The sequence below is a fragment of the Scophthalmus maximus genome, chromosome 9 (genome assembly GCF_022379125.1).
Source record: "Scophthalmus maximus strain ysfricsl-2021 chromosome 9, ASM2237912v1, whole genome shotgun sequence".
Classification (NCBI taxonomy): Eukaryota; Metazoa; Chordata; class Actinopteri; order Pleuronectiformes; family Scophthalmidae; genus Scophthalmus; species Scophthalmus maximus.
Window position 1 is genome coordinate 22,582,501 of NC_061523.1, and position 24,830 is coordinate 22,607,330.

The 24,830-nt window shown below is 47.6% G+C and overlaps 1 protein-coding gene across 1 annotated transcript in view; it reads left to right on the forward strand.

Moving 5' to 3' along the window:
- Positions 1-24,830, forward strand: part of LOC118319371 (protocadherin Fat 4) — a 106,050-nt gene that overhangs the window by 46,348 nt on the left and 34,872 nt on the right. Inside the window, exons 2-6 of the mRNA XM_035649729.2 lie at positions 8,046-8,177; positions 14,328-14,589; positions 15,360-15,710; positions 18,006-18,928; positions 21,013-21,187. Coding sequence (XP_035505622.2) covers positions 8,046-8,177; positions 14,328-14,589; positions 15,360-15,710; positions 18,006-18,928; positions 21,013-21,187 — 1,843 coding nt within the window. The remainder of the gene's footprint in view (positions 1-8,045; positions 8,178-14,327; positions 14,590-15,359; positions 15,711-18,005; positions 18,929-21,012; positions 21,188-24,830) is intronic.

Genomic DNA, 24,830 nt, shown 5'->3' on the forward strand with positions numbered 1-24,830 from the left:
TAGTTTACAGAATGAGCGCAATGCTTGTGGGTAGATCTCGCCGCAGATGTGACTTGTTAATAATTAGGTCGAATCCAAACAGATGCTGTAGATCTCATGCGTCGATCGGTGGACAGCGAGCGCAACGCGGGCGCCAGCGCGGCGTCCTTCCACGATTTGCGCTGTAAAACGGACAGCTGGCTCTAGAACAATGATGTCTGATACTGTCCATCACATGTATCTGGTAAATGTGAAGCCTAACACTACAATCATACCCATCTCATGCATGTTTCCAATGGCTCCAGATGATTCAAATCCAAATTGCATCAAAATAAGACGATAATTCAACTTTTCGGGACAAACTGATGCCTTATTCAAGTATTCAAAGTCCCTTTTTCTGATTATCCTTCAATTATTGATGCAGTAACCTGTAAGATACAATGTTTTTTGTAAGCGACCCGGGTGGCGACGACTGAAGCTTGTACGTTGGTCCAACTTTGGGGGTTTTTCCTTCCTTTCATATCTGTTGAAGGTTGACACCCTCCTCAGCTGCCGGATGGAAAACAGCCTCCAACCTCTTTAGTTCACTTCCATCAAGAAAGTTTTTATCTGAAAGCTACAAATTGGTTCACATTATGCTGAACCCTATAAAGTTTGGGGTTTTTCCTGAGCAAAGTGAGACGTATAGAACATTTAGCGCTGAACTGTAGCGACGGCGTCGAGTTTCCCAGGCGAGAAACGCTTGATGTCAAAGTGCTTTCTGTGTGGGGCCCTTATTTCAAGGTTTCAAATCCCAGAAATGGAAAGAAAGGAATCTGAAGATCTAGTTCTTTTTGATCTATTTTCAGTGCAGTCACAAAGGTCCGTGTCTCCTCGCTCCTCGCTCCACGCTCTGCGCGGCCCGGAGGCCGTAATTGTGGGTAATTGTGGCGAGAGCCGGCGCGATAAGGAACGCCGAGACTCGCGCCAGAGTCCGCGGCACCAGAGACGAGAGCGCTGATAGGCGGCCGACTCCGGTTCTGGTCTCCTTCAACAGTCCTTAAAAAGAGAAAAAAAGAGAAAAAGACAGACAGCCGATAACAGGAAAATACATTTCTTTCCTTGCACCTTCAAAGCGTATACTTTTTCGCAAATAGGCTAATTATTTTGTTTTCTACCTTTCATCTCACGAGAAGGGGGAAGAAAAGGGGGGGGGGGGGGGGAATGCTTGTTTTGATGTTCGCCTAACCTTTTTCGACGCAGCGATGCAGAAACACGCCGCATTTAATTGGGCGCTATGGTAATTTCCGACGACGGCTTTGAATTGCGCTCGCCGGCTTCGAGGAGAGCTGCATCACGTCTCGCCTCCATTAGCTCCACTCTGATCTCGCACGAGGTCTAATCAAGCCGGCCGTCCAACCTCGTCCCAGGTAGGACTTAACTGGGGGGGGGTGGGGGGGACGAAACCCCAGTTTGCGCCGCTCACGGCCCTGATACGAGGACGAATGAACGCGGCAATCCGTCCCAAGGTGCTCCTCATACGAGCCCGGAGGCCCTGTGGGACGGTGCGCTGGTTCCAGACGACCCGGTGGGTTATTAGTTCCGTTGGATTATGTATCCCACCAGAAATGCTCCGAGGGAAACCTCGCTTGGCAAGGGTTTGCGGAGGGGGCGGGGGGTGGGGGTGGGTGGCGGGCGGCTTGAAGGGGGCCTGCTGTAGACAAACAATCTCTGAACAGTTGGTGAAGTGGTCCGCCGAGAGGACAGTGATCCCCTTTATGAGAACCACTTGTCCAACACGGTCTCTCCCCTCGTCGGTTACATAAAGGCCGAGGTGCTCGGTGATTGTTTGCAGGCTCTCCCGTTTTGTTTTGTCTGCCTCCTTTTCTCCTACTCACTCCTGCTCCTTTTTCTTTCTTTTTTTTTTATTTCCATGGGACTGCTGGAGATTTTTTTGGGGGTGGGGGGGCTGGGGGACTCGAGGGGAGAGGATATGATCGTATCCTGACTTCACTCTCGCGCCCCGTGCGTTGAGGTTTTGGCCGGCGTCCAGCTTTGTCTGCTTTTCTTTTTTTTCTTCCTTTTTTACCCGGGCACATTCCCATCTCCGGTACGCTCAAATTCCTGTGTCTCCGGAGCGCGCGTGCACTCTGACGGCTGCGGTCGGGGGATGAATTACTCTGCAGGCGATTGTTTGACAGGTTGGAGGCAGTCGCATTTCGCTGCATGTGTGAAAGAAGCCGTACGGAAGAGATCCGTTTGACCTTGTCTTAATTATTTTTGCGGAGCCGAGATGGCAGTTTCTCCACTGTCCTTCAGCCCCGCAGAACCCACGGGTTCCTCAGATTTAATAAATCCGCAGCCGAGCGCCGATGACGCTTCATCTAAACGTTTGAAAAGAGACCACAAGGATGGGGTGGGAGGAAAGGGGGGGAGCGGAGACGAGGTGAAACAACGACGGTCTTGTCAACGCCGCCCCTCCAGAGTTCGCCGTCCAACGCGGGACTCTATCGACCCCGTCCCGCTTCACAGAGTCTCTCGTACATAGCAGGGCATTCATCAGACGTGCACAGATCGCGCCATACGGTTTTCAGATTAAGCGAGGGAAAACACAGACGCAGGTCTGGGCTTCTTCTAGACGGGCCAGTAATCCATTTCAGTGGCTGAAAGGGATGACAGTTTCCCCCTTCGTACGAAACGGTGGATCCTCAGAAGAAAAAGTGTGCAGGAGCGCTGGCGCAGGACGGGTTTTCCAGCATGCAAGGGAGCTGAGAAGAAAGTGTGGTCCCCACGGTTGAGGCGGTACGGACGCCCTCGCTGACCTGCATGGGTGCGGCTCTGCCAAAGGGTTTCACCGTTGGCGGTTGGATGGAACCTTCTGCGTCGGAACGTGCTCGCTGATGACTCTCCTGCTCCTTTTAATTTGGGAAACGCTGCTGCTGGATGGGGGGGGGGGGGGGGGGGTATTTTCTGCCACTGTTGGAACAAGCGGCCCCGGAGTTGCACCAACCATACGGGCCTCCTCCGTCTCGAAGCGGTGCACTCGCGTTACACGAGGCCGATAAGAGCGACGTGACCTCAGATAACCATCATGTCAGCGTAAACACACCGTGTGCATTGCACCCTCAGATTAGATCAGTGTTGGTTATTTATTTATTAATACGTCAACGGAATGGGCACCTTTCAAAGGCTCCTAGGTGCTGACTCTGTTTGGTGGCGTCACAAAAATGCCTTTGCGCGATATTCTACTTTGCCAAAACCCCGAGTAATTTCTTCAACAGCACATAATTCTGGCTCTGGTTCAATGATGAAGTGTTATATTTGGAATTGATTAGTAAGCCTGGCCTTTTTAACGCATTACTTCCAACTTGGACCCGAGTGCACATCAGTGAAAATGGATGATGCAACGTGGAATCGTTCAATCTGCAGAGGCCAAGTATAACGAGAGCTGGAAGTCCGCGCTTCCCCGCCCGGGGCCCCTTGACCCCCGACTCGTCAACGGCATCTAATGAGACATTTAATCATTCTGAAATGATTGTTTCCTGCAGGAGGCGCACCCTGCTCCGGTTCTTTTTTTTTTCTTTTTTATGATCAGATGAGCTCAACGTTTACGGGCCAACTGTTGCATCAGTTGCACTCAGAGGTCCGCTTTGGAAGGGGAAAGGGGAAAAAAAGAAAAAGTAAAATAAAAATGTTTGCGCTAATGATGTGCATTTTACCCCTGCTCACTCCGAGGGTTCAGGGCGCTCCGTGGAGCGAGGCGTGCACTGAGCTACTCATCTGTAATGCAAACCATCGCTCAGTCAATTAATCAGACTCCTCTACCGGTTATTAGAAACAACTGCGTCGGTAACTGACAAAATATGTGCACAGGCCCTTTACATGGGATTGTGCTCAAAATAATACAGATCCTGCTCCTGCGGTGACCCCCCCCCCCCCCATCCCACCCCCCGACGCCCTGTCTGTCTGTCTGCAGAGCATTTGGCAGGACGACAAGTATGAGACGCTTCAAGTGCGGAAACATGGAAACCAGTGCCACTTCCCCTTGTTTCTTTTTTAGATGTGGGTAAAATGGCGAAGGGTGTTTGCTCTCGGCGACGCAGGTGAAGCGCTCGGCGAGCAACTCTCCGTCTGACCCCGGTTTCTCCTCGCCGTGGCTATTGCAGCGTGGTCTCCCTCTTGAGGTTAAAAAAAAGTCTGCGCTTTGATGTCTGCGGTGTATTTTTTTCAACTTCTTCTTGCGAGTCCTTGTGGACGGTCAGAAGTACAAAATGTGAACGGAAAGAGCAGAGACACTCGCACGGGACGATGAGACGTGCGGTATGAGCTCAATAAGCCTCATTCGCAGATAGTGTTAGTGTTGGTGTCGCGTGCCAACGTCTGCCTCCGCCCCCCGACGCAATCGAGGTCAATGGAATCCACAGACCCTCTTCTCTATCCGCAGATTTTCGTAGATATCATTGGAGGAAAAGAGGTTCCAACGACGTCTGTAACGTATCCAAAATAAGTGGGACATCATTTCTGGAAAACACATTGTTCTTGAATATTTAACATGTACCTCCCCCCGCCATGCTTTTGACTCCACAAATGAAATTCCATTAACTTCCATTATATTGGGGTCACCGCCACCGCCACGGACTTCTGGAGACGCCAGCACATTAAATAGATGCGAGGAGAGATCAGTGGAGAAACATTGTTTGTGTGTCTTGTCGTAAACGTGGGGGAACTAGCCCCTTTCAGATTTGGATTTCACAACAGGAGCGATTCATAAACGTATCAAACGCGCCCCGGGGGGGGGGAATTCAGCGACGAAATATGAATTCAATCGGTCTCGAGCTCTTGACCTGCCGTCACTCGAAGGTTTTCATAAGCGGCGAGCGCTCGGCAGCCACTTGACGCGTGAATCTTTCATCCCTCTCCATAAATAATGAGGCCCACGGCAGCCAGTTAGCGGCACCTGCAACCCGAAGCAGTTGTTGGTGAAACACAATCTTTTACCTCGTAAACTAATGTGTTTCACCTGCCTCTGTGTCTGGGTGCAGAATCCCCCCCCCCGCCCCCCCATCCTGACCCTGCTTCTTCCTCCTCTTCCAGCGCATCTTTCACCAAAAGCTCTTTGATAAATTTCCGTCCCGTGGGACCATTGGTTATGCAAACTGGAAAGCGTGAGGCGTAATTATTTCTCAAAACTGCACTTCTACCCTAATTAGTTGCCTCCTCAGAAGTGGGCCTTGCATTATTTACACATCAAGGACACACACACACACACACGGGGCGGGACATAAATATTCATTGTTTGTTGACTTTGCCCCGGTCCCTGGGCTGCGGGCGCAATTTGAGCGGAGCGCCGCTCGTCGCTGTGGCTTGTTTATACGTCCTCTGCATCGCTGGTGCCCATGGACCTAATTTGTCCCGTTTCTTCTGTTCATCATCGCCGCTCATGCCGACGCGACACGGACACCGACTCGGAAGTCGGCTTCCGTAAGTGGACAGCATCCTTTATCCGGACAGCGAGCAGATCAGACGAGATCGGCGTTCGATGATGAGATGTGTCGCAATTCGTTAGCGTCGCACAGAACTGCCCCCCCCCCCCCCCCCCCCCAGGCATTTGCAGCCCTCGGGAGTAGCAAACAGTCAAAAAGCATATTTTATTCAGCTTGACTCCGACACCATTTCAACCACGTCTCGCCGAAGCTTTTCGTTCTGGGTCACCGTTAATGAACTGAACTATTTCCGAGTCGGTCTGCAGCTGTTTCGAGGGGTTTCCTGCCTCTGTTTGTTGCAAAGCAGATTTGTGGGACGCGTGAAGTCGGCTTTTCCTGTCAATGGCTGGGTATGAATAGACGGCCGTATCTGACCCTGCACCCTGGTGGTCGCGCGGCCTTGAGGCCTATTGTCTGCCCCACAGATGCCTGCTGGGAAAGTCTTGTCGCCCTTGAAGGGCTGCGTCCATTATAGACCTTTGACAACTTCCCTGTGCCCAGTTCCTCATTTCGTCTTAACTAATGCTCGGCTCCGTCTCTGTGTAATTGAAGGGTTGTGCGGGGGAGAGGTGGGGGCCGTCCCGCGATTGCCTGGCACAGGAATTACCATAATCACTGTCAACATTAATGGAGATCCTATCGCTGGAGAGTTTACACGTGGCTTTTCCATATTTATAGAAGCAATAAACAGAGAATGCGCAGCGAAACGTCTTGTTGTGATTTCGAAAGCCGAGTCGTGTTTACTGGCTTTGAAATGCATATTTGCGTTCGTGGACGAGGTGGAGGGGATCCCAGTTTAAGTTGTGGGACACGAGGAGAAATGTGATATACCGCCACACCAGACCCAGGGAACATCTGAAACCACCAAATGTCTCACTCTCGCCGTCTGCAGTTTCCACTTTCCCCTCAGATATTTGTGTAACTGGTTCTCATTGTGTTGCCATAGGTGGTTTCTTTGATGTACAAAACGCTTTCAGTGATTTGTATCATGTCTGGTTCAGACACTCGCGCGGTTGGTCACCGACGCTGGTCGATGATGCCTGGCGCGTTGTTAAATTCTCGACTTCAACCCTCAAGGTGCTGGATGGGGGCCTGTGGTCAGGGGCTCTATGGAGGCCATGTTCTGAAAACAACTTATTTCAGGACCTGGCTTTTTGTAGGGGAGCGTTGTCATGTTGAATGACTACAGTGCCTTCCCCTAAAGTGTTGCCACAAACTTCGAAGCACACCCTCTGTTGTGGGTCTCCTTGAGTCTTCTGCCCCCCCCCGCCACAACCATGAAAAGTCTAAAGCACCAAAAAAGTCATATGGATGAATGAATGTGTCCACATATTTAAGGCCATATAGTGTATTAGCCCCAGACTAGATCGGTGACAGAGGCTTTTCCAAGTGCGGTCGGCGAATCGTTGGGGATCCTCGAGTGGAAAAGTTAAATGTCCCTTTGGTTTCGTCTCATAACGCGTCCAAACAAATTGATCTAATCACGGTCTTTCACTCTTACCACCGCTGCGTCTGTATTAAATTGTAAAGTTATCGGAGAGGGGCTGCGTGGGACAAAGGCTGTCCACATGGGGGGTCTGCGGTCGGCGGTAATCTGCGTTTGTTTTTGCTTTTTAAAGACATGAAAGTGAAAATCCCCGAGCTGCAGTTAGTTTTTCTCCGCCGTTACACTTCACTGTAAGTCTCCGAGGAAAAGAGCCCCCAGTCAATTTGTAAACTCTACAGTTTCCATAAGCTCCGGTGACAGTGGGGGATGTATGAGGTCTACCATAGACCCGGGCTGAAGCTCTGGAGATGTTATTTTATTTATGCAGTGGCCCTGCCGCTGTTGTTGCAACCACGTCTATACAGTACAACCACTATCGCAACAAACTGAATGTTCTCGTTCCTTCGTTCGGCTTTCTCAGCCATTTGAACTAATGGGATAGTGAATGTGATTTGAAGTTAGCAAAACCTCCTCCATCCAAATAAATTCAACTTTTAGAGGCAGAGATGGCTGAGGCTGCCACGTCGCCAAGCTAGGCTAGTTAACTTTTAGCATTATTTAGTTTGACTTTATTTCAGTTTTTTTGCTGGAGCATCAGAATTACATTTTCAACCACAGCACTAGCTAACTGTACCGTAACTAGCCACAGTGAGATCACAGCAACTTTTACCTGTTTCTAATTCTTGCATTTATATTTAAATTTATATTTTCGGCTGCATAATATTTTTTTATGGAGTAAAACAGATTTCAATAGATTCCGATCTAAATTTGACCCAATACATCATGTAGTTTCTGTGTTTTGGCTTTTAAGTGCAGACTTCCTTCTTCTTGATCTCCATAAATGACCTTTGGATAAAACAATGATTCAGACACTTCAATCTTCTGACCGTACAAGTCAATGCACTAGAATCCTCCATTCAACAGCGTTTCCTCTCTGGCATCCGAGAGTGAGGACTTTCCACTCACTGTGCAGCTTCTCCATCATCTGAAATCTTTAAAAAAAAGTGGATCGACATGTTTTTTTTCTTCTTCTTTCTCTGCAGCGATCTTAACAGCTGTGGCCGCCTGCGTTTGGCAGCGCTCTAACGGAAACTGTGGTGTTTGTTCTCGCTCCGCAGGTGGAGATCACGCTGCAGGACGTCAACGACAACCCGCCCGTTTTCCCCAATGATATTCTCGACGTGACCATTGAGGAGAACGTTGCAGATGGCTTCAAGATAATGCAGCTAACAGCCACGGACGCAGACGAGGTAATGGCTCCCCAAGTTTCTATTTTGTCTGACAGCGTTTTTTTCTTTTTTCTTTTCTGCGCCCGTTTTCCACTCCACTGCCTTCGCAATAGACATCCAGGGAGTGATTCGAATTAAAAAATATGCTCAACATTTTTGTTCCGACGGTGTAGAAACCGCCGCAGATTCAAGTGGTTTTATGAGGCCATTGCAGCCGTCAATATTGAAATTGAGCTGAATCCACATTTAGTGTCTTTATGTTGGACGGCGCTGGTGCCAAGAAAAATTGCAGATATGTCCGTGGCGGAAGAGCCGTTGGTTCGGAAACGCTCCCCGACGCCCGGGGGAACCCTTGCGAGCCTGTGATATTTATTACGAAGGAAAACGCAGCGCTGCGTACGTAAATAAGTAAATATAATTACTTTAACAACATTTTCCCTAAATACAAGCTGCTCAGAATATTTTAAGCGATGAACGGAAAACGTTGTAGAGTCGGGAATAACAGTCAGTTAAAGAAAACGAGAGGAAATCTGCAATCATCCGGCGGATGAAGATCCTGGTTGGAAGACCTGTTCAAACTTTCCAATTTGGTTTCAATAAGTCATCTGGTAGGATCCTCAGCACGTGATTGGCACTGGAACACAGGGGTGTGACGGTATGTTTTTTGAAAAGGCAAGTTCCAGCCTCACTCAGTTTCAGATCAATATTTTGATTAGGGCTAATTCTGTCAGTATGCACAACACGTCTGTATGGAAACGTTATGCCCTTACAGTAAAAACCAAAGACTGTATATAAAAATTGGAGGAAGTCACCGGGTCCGGAAAATAAACATTTTCCTGAGGAGCGTATGGTCTCAATTGCTAGTTTGCAATTGCTGGTTGCAAAGAAAAACAAGATGGCGCCGGTCAAAACACTAAACTGGAGGCTTCCAAACGGCAGCTCACAAACCAACGGGTGACGTCACGGTGGGTTGCCACCTGGTAAAAACAGATATGGGTGAATATTTGGAGATTTGGAGGTTATTTTTTAATGATTGAATTTATCAATTACTAGTGATTGATTATTGAATCTGCCTGTTCAGTAAAAAACTCTGTTTTTAGGGTTTTTTTGCTGTTAAAACAAACAAATTGAAAATGTCGATGCCTTCGGATATTTGGGGAGGACATTTTTTCCATTTTGATATTTTGACATTCTGCAGATGCAAAACATTATTCAATCAGAAAAAAATAAACAGCTTTGTATTGCATTAGAGAATTCTCTGCTTTATAGACTACAGTGTGATTACTTGGCCAAGGCAGATCGTCTTCCCCTTCGTTCTTACGCAACGAATTCAGTGATGAGTTGTCCTTTTTGGACTCGCGTGTTGACACAACCGGCGTCGCGGCGCTCGCAGGACGGTGGCCAGCGATTGATTTTTCAGCCCCGCCGCTCCGATGGCCCCTCCACGGTCCCCATAGTTCACATCACGTCACCGGCATCACTCTCGATTAGTTAAAAGCTTCATCTTCAGCTGCTTTAGGCAGGATATGGACATTAAAATCCTGCAGTTAGCAGAACGCGGGCCCTGGCAATACGTCCGAGCGCTGCGGTCCCGCAGCCAAGCCAAAGGACACAGATGAAATGAATGGAAAAAGTCAGGCTGTACAGGGGGAGAGAGAGAGATTAGAAAGAAGGAATATGGACTCGCGTTTAATGTTAACTTATGAGGCCACACGTTTTTTATTGCACAGCTGTTGCCTAACCCCCGTTTCTCTTCGCTCCGAATGTGAGAAAACTTGTCTGGCCTCTTTTCCTTTTTATCAAAATGTGTGTGTTGACTGCAAATCTCAGACCTGGAAACGAGTCGGGGTCTTTTCGGTAGAAGGAATGTTAGGGACATGATTTGATTATTTTCAGCTCCAAAGTATTCACAGCTTTGATCTTAGAGAGCATGTGGTATTAAAATCAGTCTGCGCAGTCGGTCACTTTTTCCCCTTATATTTGAAGTTGAGAGGAGTGTCGGGCTGAGCTGTGGTGCCTGGGATGAAACTTGAGGCTTTTTCTGTAGAAAATTAAGAATTCATACAAGTATATACGTTTTCCAGAATGACCGACCTGAAGAAGCGTCCCGCAAAGGGAAGCCACATTCTGCTTTTCGGCCGGGGACTCAAATGAAGAAGGGCCCAATTAAAATGAATGTAGAGTCTTTTTAGGAATCACAGATTCTGTAGATGTTTACTCCAAACTTCAGCGCTGCCATGAATAGATTGCTAAATAGAAGCCTGCGCTTCATTCCAGCTCCCGCCCGGTGCCAGATACGAGTCCGGCCAAGTGTTTGCCCACATCCTTACGGAGGAAAACTTAAGTTGCGCTGACACTAAGCGCACGGAACGCATTGGAGGCCGTTGCTGAGAAAGCCACATGTGTGAGCCGGCGCAGAGTTGCCAAGAGAGCAAGCTGTTGGCCAGCTGACGGGCCGAATTCAGACATCACAGTGATCCCATCCAATTTAACAGTGCTACATGTGGGATTCATGTGTGAGGGTATTAAAATGCTGTTTCTACGCATCCGTTTTTTGCTACGCCCATTTCCACCCTGAAAAGAAGTAAAGGGATAAAAAAAAAGGAAAGAGCTCAATATAAAACCTTTGGTCTTTTGTCTAACGTTAGGCTACGGGGCCCTCTCAGAAAACGCTTCTCGCCTCATTTGAAAGAAATATGCGGCCTTCTGCGCTTTTGGAAAGGGGCTGTGAATGTTTTATTGGAATCCTGACCTTATGTGGAAAGTATGTCACAGGTAAAAAAAAAAAAGCTTTATTTAATGAAGAAAAGTGAAACAATGGGTGTTTTAGGAGAGGGAGCGCAGCCTCCAAACGAGCTGTAATGTGTTCCATGCAGACGGGGCCTGCGGACCCACAGCAAATATATTTTCGAGCCACGTTTTTTTTTCTTTTTGCAGTTGTGAAACAGATTCACACACCGGCGTCGCGGCCTGTCGGGCCATCTCGAACATCCAAAGGCTTCACTCTCGAGGACAACACATTTCTTGTTTTTGCGAGTCGGTGTTATGATTGGCTCGCTTGCGCCGTGCCATGGCATACAGGAAGGCGGCTATCCCCGCCGGCGCTGTCTCCTTCACACCTCGCACTTCTCGTAGGAACCGCGTGCTCCCAAAAACCACTCATCTGCTAAATGAGTTTCCTTTTGCTGCAGTCTGGTTCCCTTTGCTGCCCGGAACGCTGCAGTTTAATTGGTCGGCCCTCTCCCCCCCCCAACAAGCCATTGTGTCTTTGGAGAGTTGTAAAGTAGTCAAACTCTCGAGTGAAGGTCAAGAGGGCAACCGGTGTTGGTGTGCGAGTGTGAGTACGATCTTAATTACTCGTGTTAGTTCAGTGTAGAGCGAGCGAGAGAGAGAGGAATGGGAACAGCAAGAAATATGAGTGTAAGTTTGTGTGTGAAAGCTTACCTGTTTTCATTATGTGCATCGGTTGGGCTGTGGGCCCCCTGCTCGGCCTCTCCCACCTTCCCTGCTCTGCCTTTGAACCCTATCAGAAAAATTAATTGGCGAACCGCGGGTGTTTGGTTCCGGGGCTGCGGCCCAGGTGGCTGATGGGATTGCCAGATCTGGAGCCTCTGATTGATGACAGCAGGGCCCTTAGATGAGCAGGGCCTCACTCCACCTTCCTCGTCTCCCTCGCTCGTTTAATGGGTCTGGATATCGGACCGCGGTCTCTGGTAATGCAATGAGAGACGAGGTCAAGGAGGCAGAGGGTTTTTATCCGTTGTCAAAACAGGGCCACGGGGAAAGAGATAAGAACAAGTCATGAACTTGGCCTCATGATATGAACTCCGTCTAAAGCGTTTGGCAATGGCCGTCAGGTTCAGACTGGTTGGCGCATTAGCACTTCTGCACCACGTCTGTTAAAGAAAGTAGAGGGAAAAACAATATTTAATTTGTTTTCGCGACTGATAGAAACTGGTCAGTTGATTTCTAACCACGCAATCATCTACCAGCAGGATGCTAGCACTGTGTATAACTTTCACAGCCTGCTATTACTACAAAACAGATGTGTGCATCATTAGACGCTTTTATTTGTAGACATCTGATAGAAAGTTAAATCTCTTTTTAATCATGAATGCAAGCCTTTTTAATTCAGTTTTCTTTGTCCTTTGGGTGCATTTTAAAAAGTAGTGAACACAAAGTTGACATATTATCAGCACTTAAAGTTGATGCGGTTAATGTGTTAGCAAAAAGTTGCACAAGCAAACTCAGAGCAATATTAGCGTTAATTTTTCTGAGCACTTGGAGAATGCGGGTCCAGTATTTACTCCGTTATGGTCTCCACCAACTCCGAAGTAGTGGCTAACTTTATAGAGTTGTTAGAGCTTAATTTGGCTAATGTACCAAATTAAAAAAAAAAAAAAAAAAACGGCAAAAGAAAATATAATCATTGTATTTCAAAGCACAGCTAATGCTGCGTTCCAGTTCATCTCGGAACTCGGACCCCGGAAGTCGGGTTGGTCATTTTTCTCCGACATCCCGAGTCTTATTCCGACTCGCAGGGGCGTTCCATTTGCAATTTCCGACTCATACCGGAATGATAAAACCGAGTTCCGAGGTAAACTGGAACGCAGCATTATGCACTACTCTCCAGCTGATACCCTTCAGGTTATCATGGCATGCGTACAGTTAATTTAAGATACGCATTGTCAGGTGAGCGCCATCGTCCACCGTGGCAGTAAATGTCTTGATACAACCGCAGCTCGTCTCTTAGACGAGCTTCCTTTGTCCTACAGTAGCAGGATCAAAGAGCAGCAGACGAACATCAGGCAGAGCTGAAAGAGTCTCGTTTAGCTCCACCAGTTGTAACCAGAGCCCTCGACCTCTTCATCTCGATGAATAGCAGTTAGCTTTTTGATGTCGCATCTTCTTCTTGGCAGGAGACACAGAGAGAGACAGTCGTCTGATCTCTTATTGTTCCCGGCACAAATATAATCGTCAAGGTCTGTCGCCGCACTCATTCAGTTGTCACATCACGTTCAGCCCCCCGTCCTAATCTAAAGCCTAATGCTCCAGCCATCACGTGTGTCATGGGACTTGTACTTGTCCGGCGTAACAGGGGATCTATTTGTTGCATTTACAGAGGAACACAATGGCCTCCACAAGTTCAAAGAGGATGAGACTCACTAGAACTTTGCCATTCAGCTTCTGTCTCTTTCTTCTCTTTCTGGTGTGACCATCCTCTTCTAGATAAGCCGTACAAACGATACATAACCTATAGAATAGGTGATTTAACCTGTTTAAAAGTAATTTGTGTTTAGAGTCACTGCTGAACTCTCAATTTCGTCAAGTAAAGCTTCACTTTGTGTCCCAAAAGTCATACTTTCGCAGAAAGAAAAGCAAAGCAATCTACCAATTTTAGTGGCATAATCTTAGTTTTGGATCCACTACAAATTTGTATCTTAAATCTTGCAGAAAAAAGTATGCATTTTCCTAATTTTTTCAGTGTTTAATGTCTTTGATTTTCATTCGCATTAAAGACTTTTAATGCTCAAATACTCAGATCAATCAACCTTAAGGACGGGCGTTAAAAAAGTATTCCTTTAAGTTTGTGTTTCACCTTTGAAATGACCAACAGTGTTTTGTTAGCATGTCTGTGCAGGGTGTAGGAGAGCGGGTCTAATTGCTTCACATCTACTGTCTCCTCCCACTTCTTCTGTTTGATTAGATTTGTCATCTATTGCACGGCCCTTTTTGAAAACTAGACCCTGGCGTGTCGCGGTGAAGGAGTCACAGTGAAGGGTTTCATTCACGCCAGATGAAAAGATCCGGGGACGTGACTACATGCTAACATGTGCTAAGCAATCTGATTTCCTACCAGATAATACAGTCGCTTTGATGCTTGTAATCATGGCGCTTTTCCTCCTCCGTGACCTGAGAACAAACCTTTGAACCCTGTGAACAAAAAGTTCAGAAGGTACATGCGACCAACGTTGAGCTGTTTGCCCTGAGATGTTCCAGAGAACTAACAGGAATGTATTGACTTAAAATTTGGGTTGTTTAGCGGTTCATGTAGATTTCATTGTGCAAATTCTTCTGGATTCTACGTCCCTATGCCGGCACAGTAAAGAAAAAAGACAACATTTGATTTACCATGTCTTATAATATGAATGTTCCCGTCTTCACCTTCAGGGTCCCAATGCCCTCGTGACGTACACCATCATCAGCGGGGCGGACGACAGTTTCCGCATTGACCCGGAGTCCGGCGACCTGATCGCCACCAAGAAGCTGGACCGGGAGCGCCGCTCCAAATATTCCCTCCTGGTGCGCGCCGACGACGGGAAGCAGTCGTCCGACATGAGGCTGAACATCACCGTCAAGGACATCAACGACCACGCGCCCAAGTTCTCCCGCTCGACGTACTCGTTTGACATTCCCGAGGACATGGCGCCAGGTAAGGTCTCGCGTGGTGTCACTCGACGAGGCAGCGAACTGCAACGCAAACAAAATGATGTGTAGGATGTGATGTGGACGATCGTAGGCTCACACGGGCAATGTTTTGTCTTCTGCAAAAGCCCTTAGACGGCACTAAGACGGCTCTGTTAAGGTCATCAAGAACCTCAAATTATTAGGCGCAGCTTCTGTGCAGTAGTTCATAAGAGTTCTTTTTTTTCATTCTGTATTTTTTTTTCTTTTTTCAAAACATTTTTATGTGACTGCTCCATCCCAAATCCTCCGCTTCTCCCTTCGGGGGGACATTAAGTTTGAGGTCAAAGGGACGGCAACCGATATTTGATTTATGTGGAAATCTTATCGGCGGCCAGCAGGATTTCCAATAATACTGACAACTATGCTGGAACAGATCTGTCATCGCTCTCACTACTTCAATTACCAGAACAAGGGGGGAAAAAGAGTTTGGCAATCATACGACAAATCGAAGAACATCTCTTGAAGATGAGATTAAAGATATGATCAAGCAAAGTATTTATAAAAACACTTAATCATTCGCTGTAACTCTTTTTAAAATGCAATATATCTATGGCTAAAAAAACGCATGGCTCCAATTCAGCAAAAGCGAAGTACGTTTTTATTTAAAGCAATTTTTGCAATTGGTGAGTCTCTGATATTAATAAAGAGCCTGATACATTAAAGTAATTTTGTTCTACAGGATAGTAAAATCCAAACTTCTCACCTCTGTGTCACAACTCGTCTTGGCTCTTGCAGGCTCCATCGTGGCGGCGATCCTGGCCAGCGACTCCGACTCTGGGGTGAACGGCGAGGTCACCTACTCGCTGGAGGAGGACGACGAGGACGAGACGTTCCTGCTGAACCCGGTGACGGGGGTTTTCAACGTGACGCGCCCGCTGGACTACGAGACCCAGCAGTACTACATCCTGACGGCGAGGGCCCGGGACGGCGGCGGGCAGGCCAGCGCGGTCCGAGTGTACTTCAACGTGCTGGACGTGAACGACAACCCGCCCGTCTTCAACACCAGCGCGTACAGCACGTCCGTCTCGGAGAGTCTGCCGCCGGGATCGAGCATCATCACTGTCGGGGCCAGCGACGCCGACGATGGTGCGTGATTTTGTGGGGAAAATATATGAAAGATGTCAAAACAACAACAGACCGTTTAGTTGGTTAACGTTAAAATATATTACATATAGCAGGAAAAAAACTTAAGTATAACTCTTTACAAGAAAAATATATAAATCTTAAAGAACCCCCCCAGTCATGATTTAAGATATATATATAATAATCTTCTATTCCTAATATTTAGTTTCACATCGTTTACCCCCCAAAAAGTTTCTAATGCAAATAACACAGGCCCCGCCCACCACAGCTGCTCGCGCTAGGTTGACCGGTGGAAGAATGTTGCGCAACAAGACGGCTCGCGGCAACATCGGCGAAATTCAGCCATGAAACTTGCACCAACTGCTAATGCTAATGCTAACTGTCTGCTGACACACCTGTCGTCCTCTCGTGGATGCTAACTGCTCATGCTAACGCCAACTAAAAAGAAAAAGTCAAGTATCGGGAAAATGCAGCCTATTAATTACCTGCAGCTTCATTCAGTTGCTCCGACTACAAACTGTCTATATTTTGGCACTGATTTGACGCCATAGTCCCACTTAAGGAAAATCCAGATGAGCTGCATCAGGGGGCAGGGAAATGAACGTCAAGCTTTGAATTGTATTTTAAATCCCAGTTAAACCCCGGTCAAGTATCCCAGCGATGTCGGTGTATTTAAGGAAAAAAAACAGCCTGGGAGAATGCGAAAGCTCTAATGTACTGGTACAGTGTATAAATCAAGTGTGAGTTAACCATGGAAGATTAATTTAATGCAGGCCTGTCATTTTGTTATGAGAGTTGGTTACACGGCAGCTCCCAAACCATACATTTTCTTTTCTTTTTCTTTTTTCTAAATGTCGCTCCACGCATGAACGATTTGATGAAAAACAGTGTCTTCAGCTTATGATTAAGTGGCTCGAGTTTATTTCTGCGTTTTCAGGTGGTGGCCCCCTTTTTTTTTTTGCGTTTTTCGCCGAAGAGCCGCGTGGTATCCCAACAGCCGCCGCCGCCGCCGCTCTCCTCGGCTGTAATTACCGCTTCACCCGGGCCTAATGTGGTTATATTGACCTACATTCCTGGGAAAATATGCTGCCTAGCTCTCTCGCAACCAGAGTCTGGCTTCTTCTTCTTCTTCTTCTTCGTCGTCGTCTTCTTCTTCTTCTCCACCGTTCACATAATCTGACCGCGTCATCCACTCAGATATGCTGTCGTCTGCTCTCCGCTGTCAAAATAAAAAACGCCGCCATTGTTCGCACTTCCCTAAGCCCCCGACCTTCAACCCCCAGACTCTTGTCTCGAGACGGCGCGGCCTGAACTCGGGGTGGAAGTAGCACTGGAGCTTTTGATAAGGGATTACTTGTGTACTGTAAATACACTCTGGAGTGTGGGAAGGTGCCGGCGCTTTCCACATGAATACCCCGTTGAGTTGAATTACAGACGCTCAATTTAAGCTCATCCCCCCCCCACCCTCCAGTGGAGTGGTGCGGATTAGGCCAGATTTCCAGGTTAGATAGTTTTCTGCATCCAAACCGTAGTCATGTCATTTAAATGGATGTTTCAGTCGTGTGGGGATTTCTTTTTTCCACAATGGCACAATGGCACTATCAGTGTAGGAAGCGGGTTTGCCGCGGTGTTTTTCTCTTGTCGATAGCGATCTGTCCCCGCTGCACGAATGGATCGTCCACTCGGAGGACGAGAGAGTGCGGCCGGAGCTCCAGCTGTCGCCCTCGCACAATTTGTGGAAATGGATGTTGATAAGGCCTAATTCAGACACGTACAGCAAATGTAACAGTTGCAAATCTTTTTGGAACAATGGATTCAACAGTCCGGAATATCGGCATTTGACCTTCATCATATTGTACTGTTATCAGTTTTGTTGTAGTTGTTGTTTTTATTAATGCAAGGTCATAGCAAAAATAACATATCTTTAATAACTCTCAGCCTTACTGTACAAAATCTGGGATGTGACAAGAAAGAGCCTCTGTATTAATTATTCTCTACCGTAAAATTCTTCATATTTGCATAAAAAAATTTAATTTTTGGTTAATTCTCTGCTCGGAGAAAAATGACAAAAGCCAGGGAGCAAAATACAAACTTGATTTCCCAGACAGTAGACATTTGATGCCACGTTCATTTTACTGGAGCTGCGTCGTTATTTTATTTGAAAAAAAAATAATGCCAATGTTTGCAGGATGATACATCTCACATGTAAGGATTTTATGCTTTTTTTGGGATACATAAATTGGATTATAACTAACTTGTTATCATAGTCTTCTGATTCACTCTTTCTATGTTCTCCAGGCCCAAATGCTCAGCTCCTCTACAAAATTGCCTCCGGCGATCCCCAGGCTCATTTTGTCATCACCAAGGAAGGAGTCCTCCAAACCAAGAGGGCCCTGGACAGGGAAACCCAGTCCTTCTACAACCTGGTGATCACAGTCAACGACCTGGCTCCGCCGCCCATGGCCCGCTTCACCAGCACCGCCCAGGTGTCCGTCATCCTCCTGGACGTCAACGACTGCCCGCCGACCTTCACCTCCCAGAAGATGACCTACATCCAGGAGAACACGCCCGTGGACACGGTGGTGTTCACCGCCCTGGCGGCGGACGCCGACAGTGGGCCCAACAGCTATGTCGAGTACTCCCTCAGAGGACCCCACGGCAACAAGTTCAGCATCGGCACGGTCGACGGCGACGTCAGGCTGTTCGGGGAACTCGACCGGGAGGAGCTCTCCAACTACACCCTCACAGTCGTGGCAACGGACAAAGGAGAGCCCCGCCTGTCTTCGACCATGGATGTGACCATGATGGTTCTGGACGTCAACGACAACACGCCGAGCTTCTCGCAGAACATCTACGACATCGAGATCGAGGAGAACACCCTGACCGGGACGGACGTCATCCAGGTGTTCGCCAGCGACGCGGACGAGGGCACCAACGGGCAGATCCGGTTTTCCATCTCGGGGGGCAACAGCAACTCTGATTTCAGGATCGATTCGGTCACGGGGGTGATCTCGGTGGCCAAGCAGCTGGACCGCGAGGCGCGCCCTTCGTACTCACTCGTGGTCCAAGCCGCGGACCGCGGCAGCAGCCCCAGGGTGGACCGCGCCACGGTCAACATCGTGCTGCTGGACGCCAACGACTGCTCACCGGCGTTCGAGCTCTCGCCTTACACCGTCAACGTGCAGGAGAACCTGGAGAGCCTGCCGAAGAACATTCTGCAGGTCCGTGTGTTTGTTTTCTCATTTGTCGGAGCATTCGTTGCAATTTGAGCAGCCGGGATGTTATTAACATTCACAGACGGGCCGTCCTGAGAGGAATAAAGAGGGGCCAGTGTTTTTCTTGAATGACAGTCCTAAGACCTCAAACAGGTTAATGCCTTAACCACATTTGTTGTATAACTAACGTAATAAGTGCAGGTATGTGAGCGGTATCGAGGCACTGAAGCACTTAGCACGGTGGTCCTATTCTCCCAAATGCCATCACCAATGAAATGATAAAGAAAATGATGCACGGCTGCAATTTGCTCTGCGCAATTACAGCTCTACGGCGAAATATGAAACTCGAACAAATTACACGCCGAGGAAAATTAAAGTCCGAACCACCTTGATGACTAAATGAACCATATATAGTTTTGGTTTTTTTTTCCAAATGGAAGGGAAGCATTGATTTCCAGTGACAGATCTGTTCCATTTTCTTTCGCTTGCTTACCTCCTGAGGAAATGAGGAAAGAGTTATGTGAGGTTGGGGGAGGAGGGTCCAGACGTGGTGGGTTTTGCCACACGAGACCTCACATCTGTACAGGAAGGGATGGGGGAGCCCACAATGCATTTGGGCAACACCAATGAGTAGTTTAGTGCCGCAGCACGAGTGGGAAAAAATCAGACCGGCTATTAGTTCAGTACTCTGCTGAACGAGCGTCTGTCCTTAAAACCCACGAGCAATCCTTTAGGGTAGAGGACACATTTTTTGTGACTCTTCTGGTTTTCTGACTGTGTGGATTCCCAGGGAGAAGTCTTGATTGGGCAAAGTGAATAAGTAATGATCCCCCTTCCCTCGACAATTACCTTCATGGTGCCGCCGAGCACCGTGATGGTGATTAAACCTCAGCCGCCCCAGTGGAAAGACCATAAGTGAGGGTGGTGGTGGTGGAGGTGGTGGTTGTACTGGGGTTTTTCTCCCAACCAGCTTTAAATTTGTGCGGTCGTGTGAATTGTGGGCGACATGTTCCTTGAAAGAATTCTCAACTTAAGAAAGAGAATGTCAACTAATTCGTTCGAAATGTCAAGTCTTATATATTGGTTTTATATATTTTTGTAGCCCCAAACACACAGGTTTGTCTCCAGTGATGGAAATTTCGTAAGTACACGAAATATGACGTGTACATTAAACACACTTTCAAGGTTCTTTACTTAAGGAACGATGACCAGTAGTTGCAGCACAAGTAGAGACTAGTCTGATTTATTAGTTTATTTTAATTATATTTTCATTTAGATTCAACTAATCCATTGTAAGAAGAAGTTGATACAAACTTTTTCCAAAGTATTTTCATTTTATCCTTATTTATACTGCAACTCCATTATGAGGGAAATTTGGTTGAATTTTTTGTCCACTACTCCTCTTGGTTTGTTTGAGTGATTTCACAGATTAAGATTTTGACATACAAAGAAAATGTGATAGCTATGAAAGCTATAAGAATATGGTGCATTATTTAATTACCCAACAGGTTGCAACATTAAAACGTCGATCACATTTGAATGCATCAATAATAACCAATAAAAATCAAATGATATATTACACATGACAACTATATCCTTAAAGTGGCTATTCTAGCATGTTAGCACGTTTACATTTACATTTTTTATCAATGTGTTCATCATATGGCTGCCACTTAGTGGCGTCAATGTACTCAAAACTTTTAATGAAATAAAATAAGCTTCAAAAAATTTAGAAATACTACTAAGTAAAAGATCTGAGTTGCATTATCTTTTAAATACTCGTCATTGTTTTTTTTTTAAGATATTTATCTGCAAAGTAACCATAGTAACCAAAGATGTGAGACATTAGTAACAAGTCCAACATCATGCATCCTAACTGCAATGGAATAAATGTGAAATGAAAAATGAAGACTTGGAAAGTACCTCAGAGTTTTTACTCCATGCCCAGTACTTGAAATAATAATGCAATTTGCTCCTCTGCTACTTTCCACCGCCGCTGCCATGTTGCTTCCCCCCGGTCGCCTTCTGTTTGCACGAAAAACAGAACGCTTGGTTCTCATCGTCTCCGTGTTCTGTTTCTTCCTTTCCAGGTCGTCGCCAGAGACGACGACCAAGGTGCCAACAGTCAGCTGAGCTACATGCTGAGCGGCGGCAACGACGAGGGCGCGTTCAGCCTGTCGTCCAGCGGCCAGCTGAGCCTGACCCGGACTCTGGACCGCGAGGCTCGGGGGAAATACGTCCTGCTGGTCACGGCCACCGACTCAGGTACAGAGCGGCTGAAGGTCGGCGGAAGTGTTTTCCTGTGCTGCGGAGGGCGGCTTGTCGACATGTTTGACAGTTAATCCATCCATCACCTACCGCTTTATCCATTTAAGGGTCGCGGGGGGTCAATCCCTGCTGACATTGGTCGAGAGGTCTCCAGCCTATCACAGGGCCACATACAGAGACAAACAACCATTCACTCTCTCATTCACACCTACGGTCAATCTAGAGTCTCCAATGAACCTGACCCCATTCTGCATGTCTCTGGACTGTGGGAGGAAGATGGAGAACCTGGAGAGAACCCACGCACACACGGGGAGAACATGCAAACTCCACACAGAAAGGCCCCGGTTGGTTTGAACCGGGACTCGAACCCAGGCCCTACTTGCTTTGAGGCGAATGTGCTAACCACTACGCCACCATGACGCATGCTTGACAGGCTCGAAAGTAAAAAAAAACAAAAGATGATTCTTTATAAGCGTTCCAAAAAACAAAATCAGTTGTTTGTGTCTGGACTCACACCACGTTGGACTTATCGTCCGTGCTCGGGTCCTTCTGTTGTAATGCGCCCGCACCTGGACACTGTTGACTTTTGAAGCCAAGCCAGAAAAGACATTCGGTGACCGGCCTGCAAAACCAAGCTGAAAGAAAAAGAATAGTTGCATAAACCAACAAACAGCATTTTGATTTCACAGTGTGCCGCGTTCTCCCCGCGTGGCCCGACAAACCCAAACGTCCGGGAGTTTTGTCGCTTCGCGAAAGCAGTGGATGGTTTTTTCTTTCTCTCTCCCACAAGTCCTTTGGAGCGGGTTTTTCGATTTGAATGGCGTCCCGTGTTTATTTGGATACGGCGGCGGGGCCTGTTATAGCCGGATAAAAGGTTAACTTGTTATTGCGTGGAGGCCAGTTAATGTGCAGTTAAAGGAGCACATGCATATCCCCCGTCGCAGCCAAATCACATGGTTTGCCAGTTAAGTATACGTGTGTCGCCCCCCCCCCCCCGCCCGACATGGTCTGGAGGGGCGGCGCCGTTTCATTCCTGGACCCCGAAACCGCGGGAATCGGGACGATGTTGTGAGAAATGTGAGGTGCTTCTACGTAAAGTGAGAGTGTTTGATCCGGAGACCCTGTGTTTCATTTTTGTGGGAGAGGGTGGTTGCCTTTTTTGCGTTTGCCACAAGAGCAGAACAATCGAGGAGTGCGCGACGGAGTCGAATTTGAGACTCGCAATTCGTTAAGAAGTTTTCTTCACGTGCTGTTTAGAGGTCTGTGCCACATGGACAAAGTTACCCAACATACTAATTAGGATTTGATCTCCTTTTTTTTTTTCGCTGTTTCCACGAGGAGTCTCCATATTTAGACCTCTGACAACAATTCCAAAATATTTTGACAGGACATCTCCGTGCAAATGTTGGCGAGAGCGCAGAAAAAAAAAGGAGTTTTATTTTTTATTTTTTTTCCCCTGGGGTTTGAATATGAAAATATCAACAACAACAACAACAACAAAAAAAACATAATCATAGTACAGGGCCAAATTACCAAGGAGCACATTCTCAAATTTTTGAGGCCAGGGCTGAGAGACGGCGGGGGTGGGGGGGGAATTGTTCTCCCAGGCCCTATCTGGCAGGAAACGTCGAAGGTGGATGGTGCCGACGTGTCTCCAAGTCTGCCGTGACCCAAACCCCAGACATTCGTCTTTAAAAAAGGGCCGCGTTCATCTTCCCGTCGACCAGCCGAGGACTCAGGTCTGTCGGCTGGTCGTGTTGTCGGAGACACGCCGTCGGGGCCAAAAAGAGAATACCTCTGTCGGGTTTTACATGAGCTCCCGTTTCTCAACCCGTTCCGTCCGATGAGTCACGGGCTGACTCCCCACACCCCGTGGCGCGGGGGCCCGGTGAGCCTGGGAAGAGCTGGGAGTGCTCCGTCCTCCCGCGGCGCGTTTCTCTCCCGGCGTCTTCGGTGAAAGTTGGAGCTCCTTCGTCGTCGTGGCCCCGAGCTGGAAGACGGAGATCCCTCGCAGACGCGGGTTCCTCGTAAACGGCCTCCTGGCCCGAGCGGAAAAACATCCGCCTGCAGAAAACAAAAGGTCGGCGTCCACGCGAGCTGCATGAGGGTGCGTTTCGACGAGGCGCCTTGTTGAGAGGAAGTTGTTTGCAGCGACCTTCTGAGGTCACCGCCGGGTCGCGCCGACACTCGCGGGGTTCCTGTTCGGCCCAACATCTGGATCGGCTTCGGGGCAAATCTGGGGTTTCCCCTCCCCCCCCCGTCGTAGCAACGTCCAAGTTATGCCTGCTCGGAAGAATGTAGGAAAAAAACAACAACAATGAGATCTCCAACAGAGTCGCACAATAAAATGTGTGTTTTTTTCGGGAATGACTCTGAGCAGACATCCGCGGTTTGTAGGAAAACGTCGATTCTGCGTTATACACGTTGCAGCTGTGGGGGATTTTTTGCAGCTGATGAAACTTATGTCCGTTATCTTAATCTCTTCCCGTCGGTGTTTAACAACTTTACAGTATACGTGGACACCGATCCACCTTTCTCTGTTTAAACTGAACTCTTTCTCGAGACTGCCGCCGTCCTCAAGTCAACTCTGAGGCAAAAACAGTTTTGACTCATCACCCGGGGCAACTAGCGATTACTTTCATAGGCCATTCATCTGTCGATGGTTTTCTCCATCGATCGAGTCGTCGCTTGGTTCATAAAATGTCAAGTCGTGTTTCCCCCAAACGCCCAACAGGATGTTTTGTTTTTTTCCACACACCAAATATATTTAGTGTGAGGAGCAAAGAAACCGGAAAAGTTTTTTTTTCATAAAAACTACTTGAACCGATTAATCGATTACTAATTGATTAATTTATTAAGTGTTGCAGCTCTATTCATCACCAAGAAATGTGCCTCGAGTCCACAGTTGGATGTTTGATGTAATTAATTAGTAATTAGTATTCGTGGGGGCTAAACGGCCGCTTAGCAGATAAAGAATTTTAATGACCATCCGCCATTTAAAAAGCCGGATCCTTTATTCCCTTTAAAATGGCTCCCATGAAGCCGGCGTGTAAACCCCATCCAGTCCTGCCAATCTCCAGCGTGCGAAGTCCGGTTGTTAGAACAAGAGCGGCACAGAAACACGTAACCTAAAAGAAAGAAGTCGCAGAATAGAGACGTTGAGCTCCCGACGTCCTGCACGGACGCTGATGAAGGCCGTGTTCACCGCCCGCTCGCCTGCCACGAGAAACCTTTAGACGGGAGTTCACTTCTGGAGGTTTCAACCCGGGGGCCGCCCTGTTTTCTCTTTCTCCCCCACTCCCTGGTACACACCTAGAACTAACGCATGATCTGAATGTTTGTGTAAATAGCTTTGGTATGAAGGCGGTTTGGGTTGGACGGTTATTGCTTTTTATTCCAGTTTCCTAATTTTATCATATCTAGCTGAAGCTTGTCCCTGACTCTCTGATAACCGGCGGTGCGTGGTGCTCTCCCTCTTAAACACGTCTGCAAAGTCACATTTTTCAGATGTAATACGACCCAACATGAACATGACTGCGTGGTGTTGCCAGTGTGTGTTTTCCACCTCTCTCTCTCACACACACACACACACACGCCCCTGGATTAATAAAAAGAAACCTGTCCCCGGACCATCGGCAGA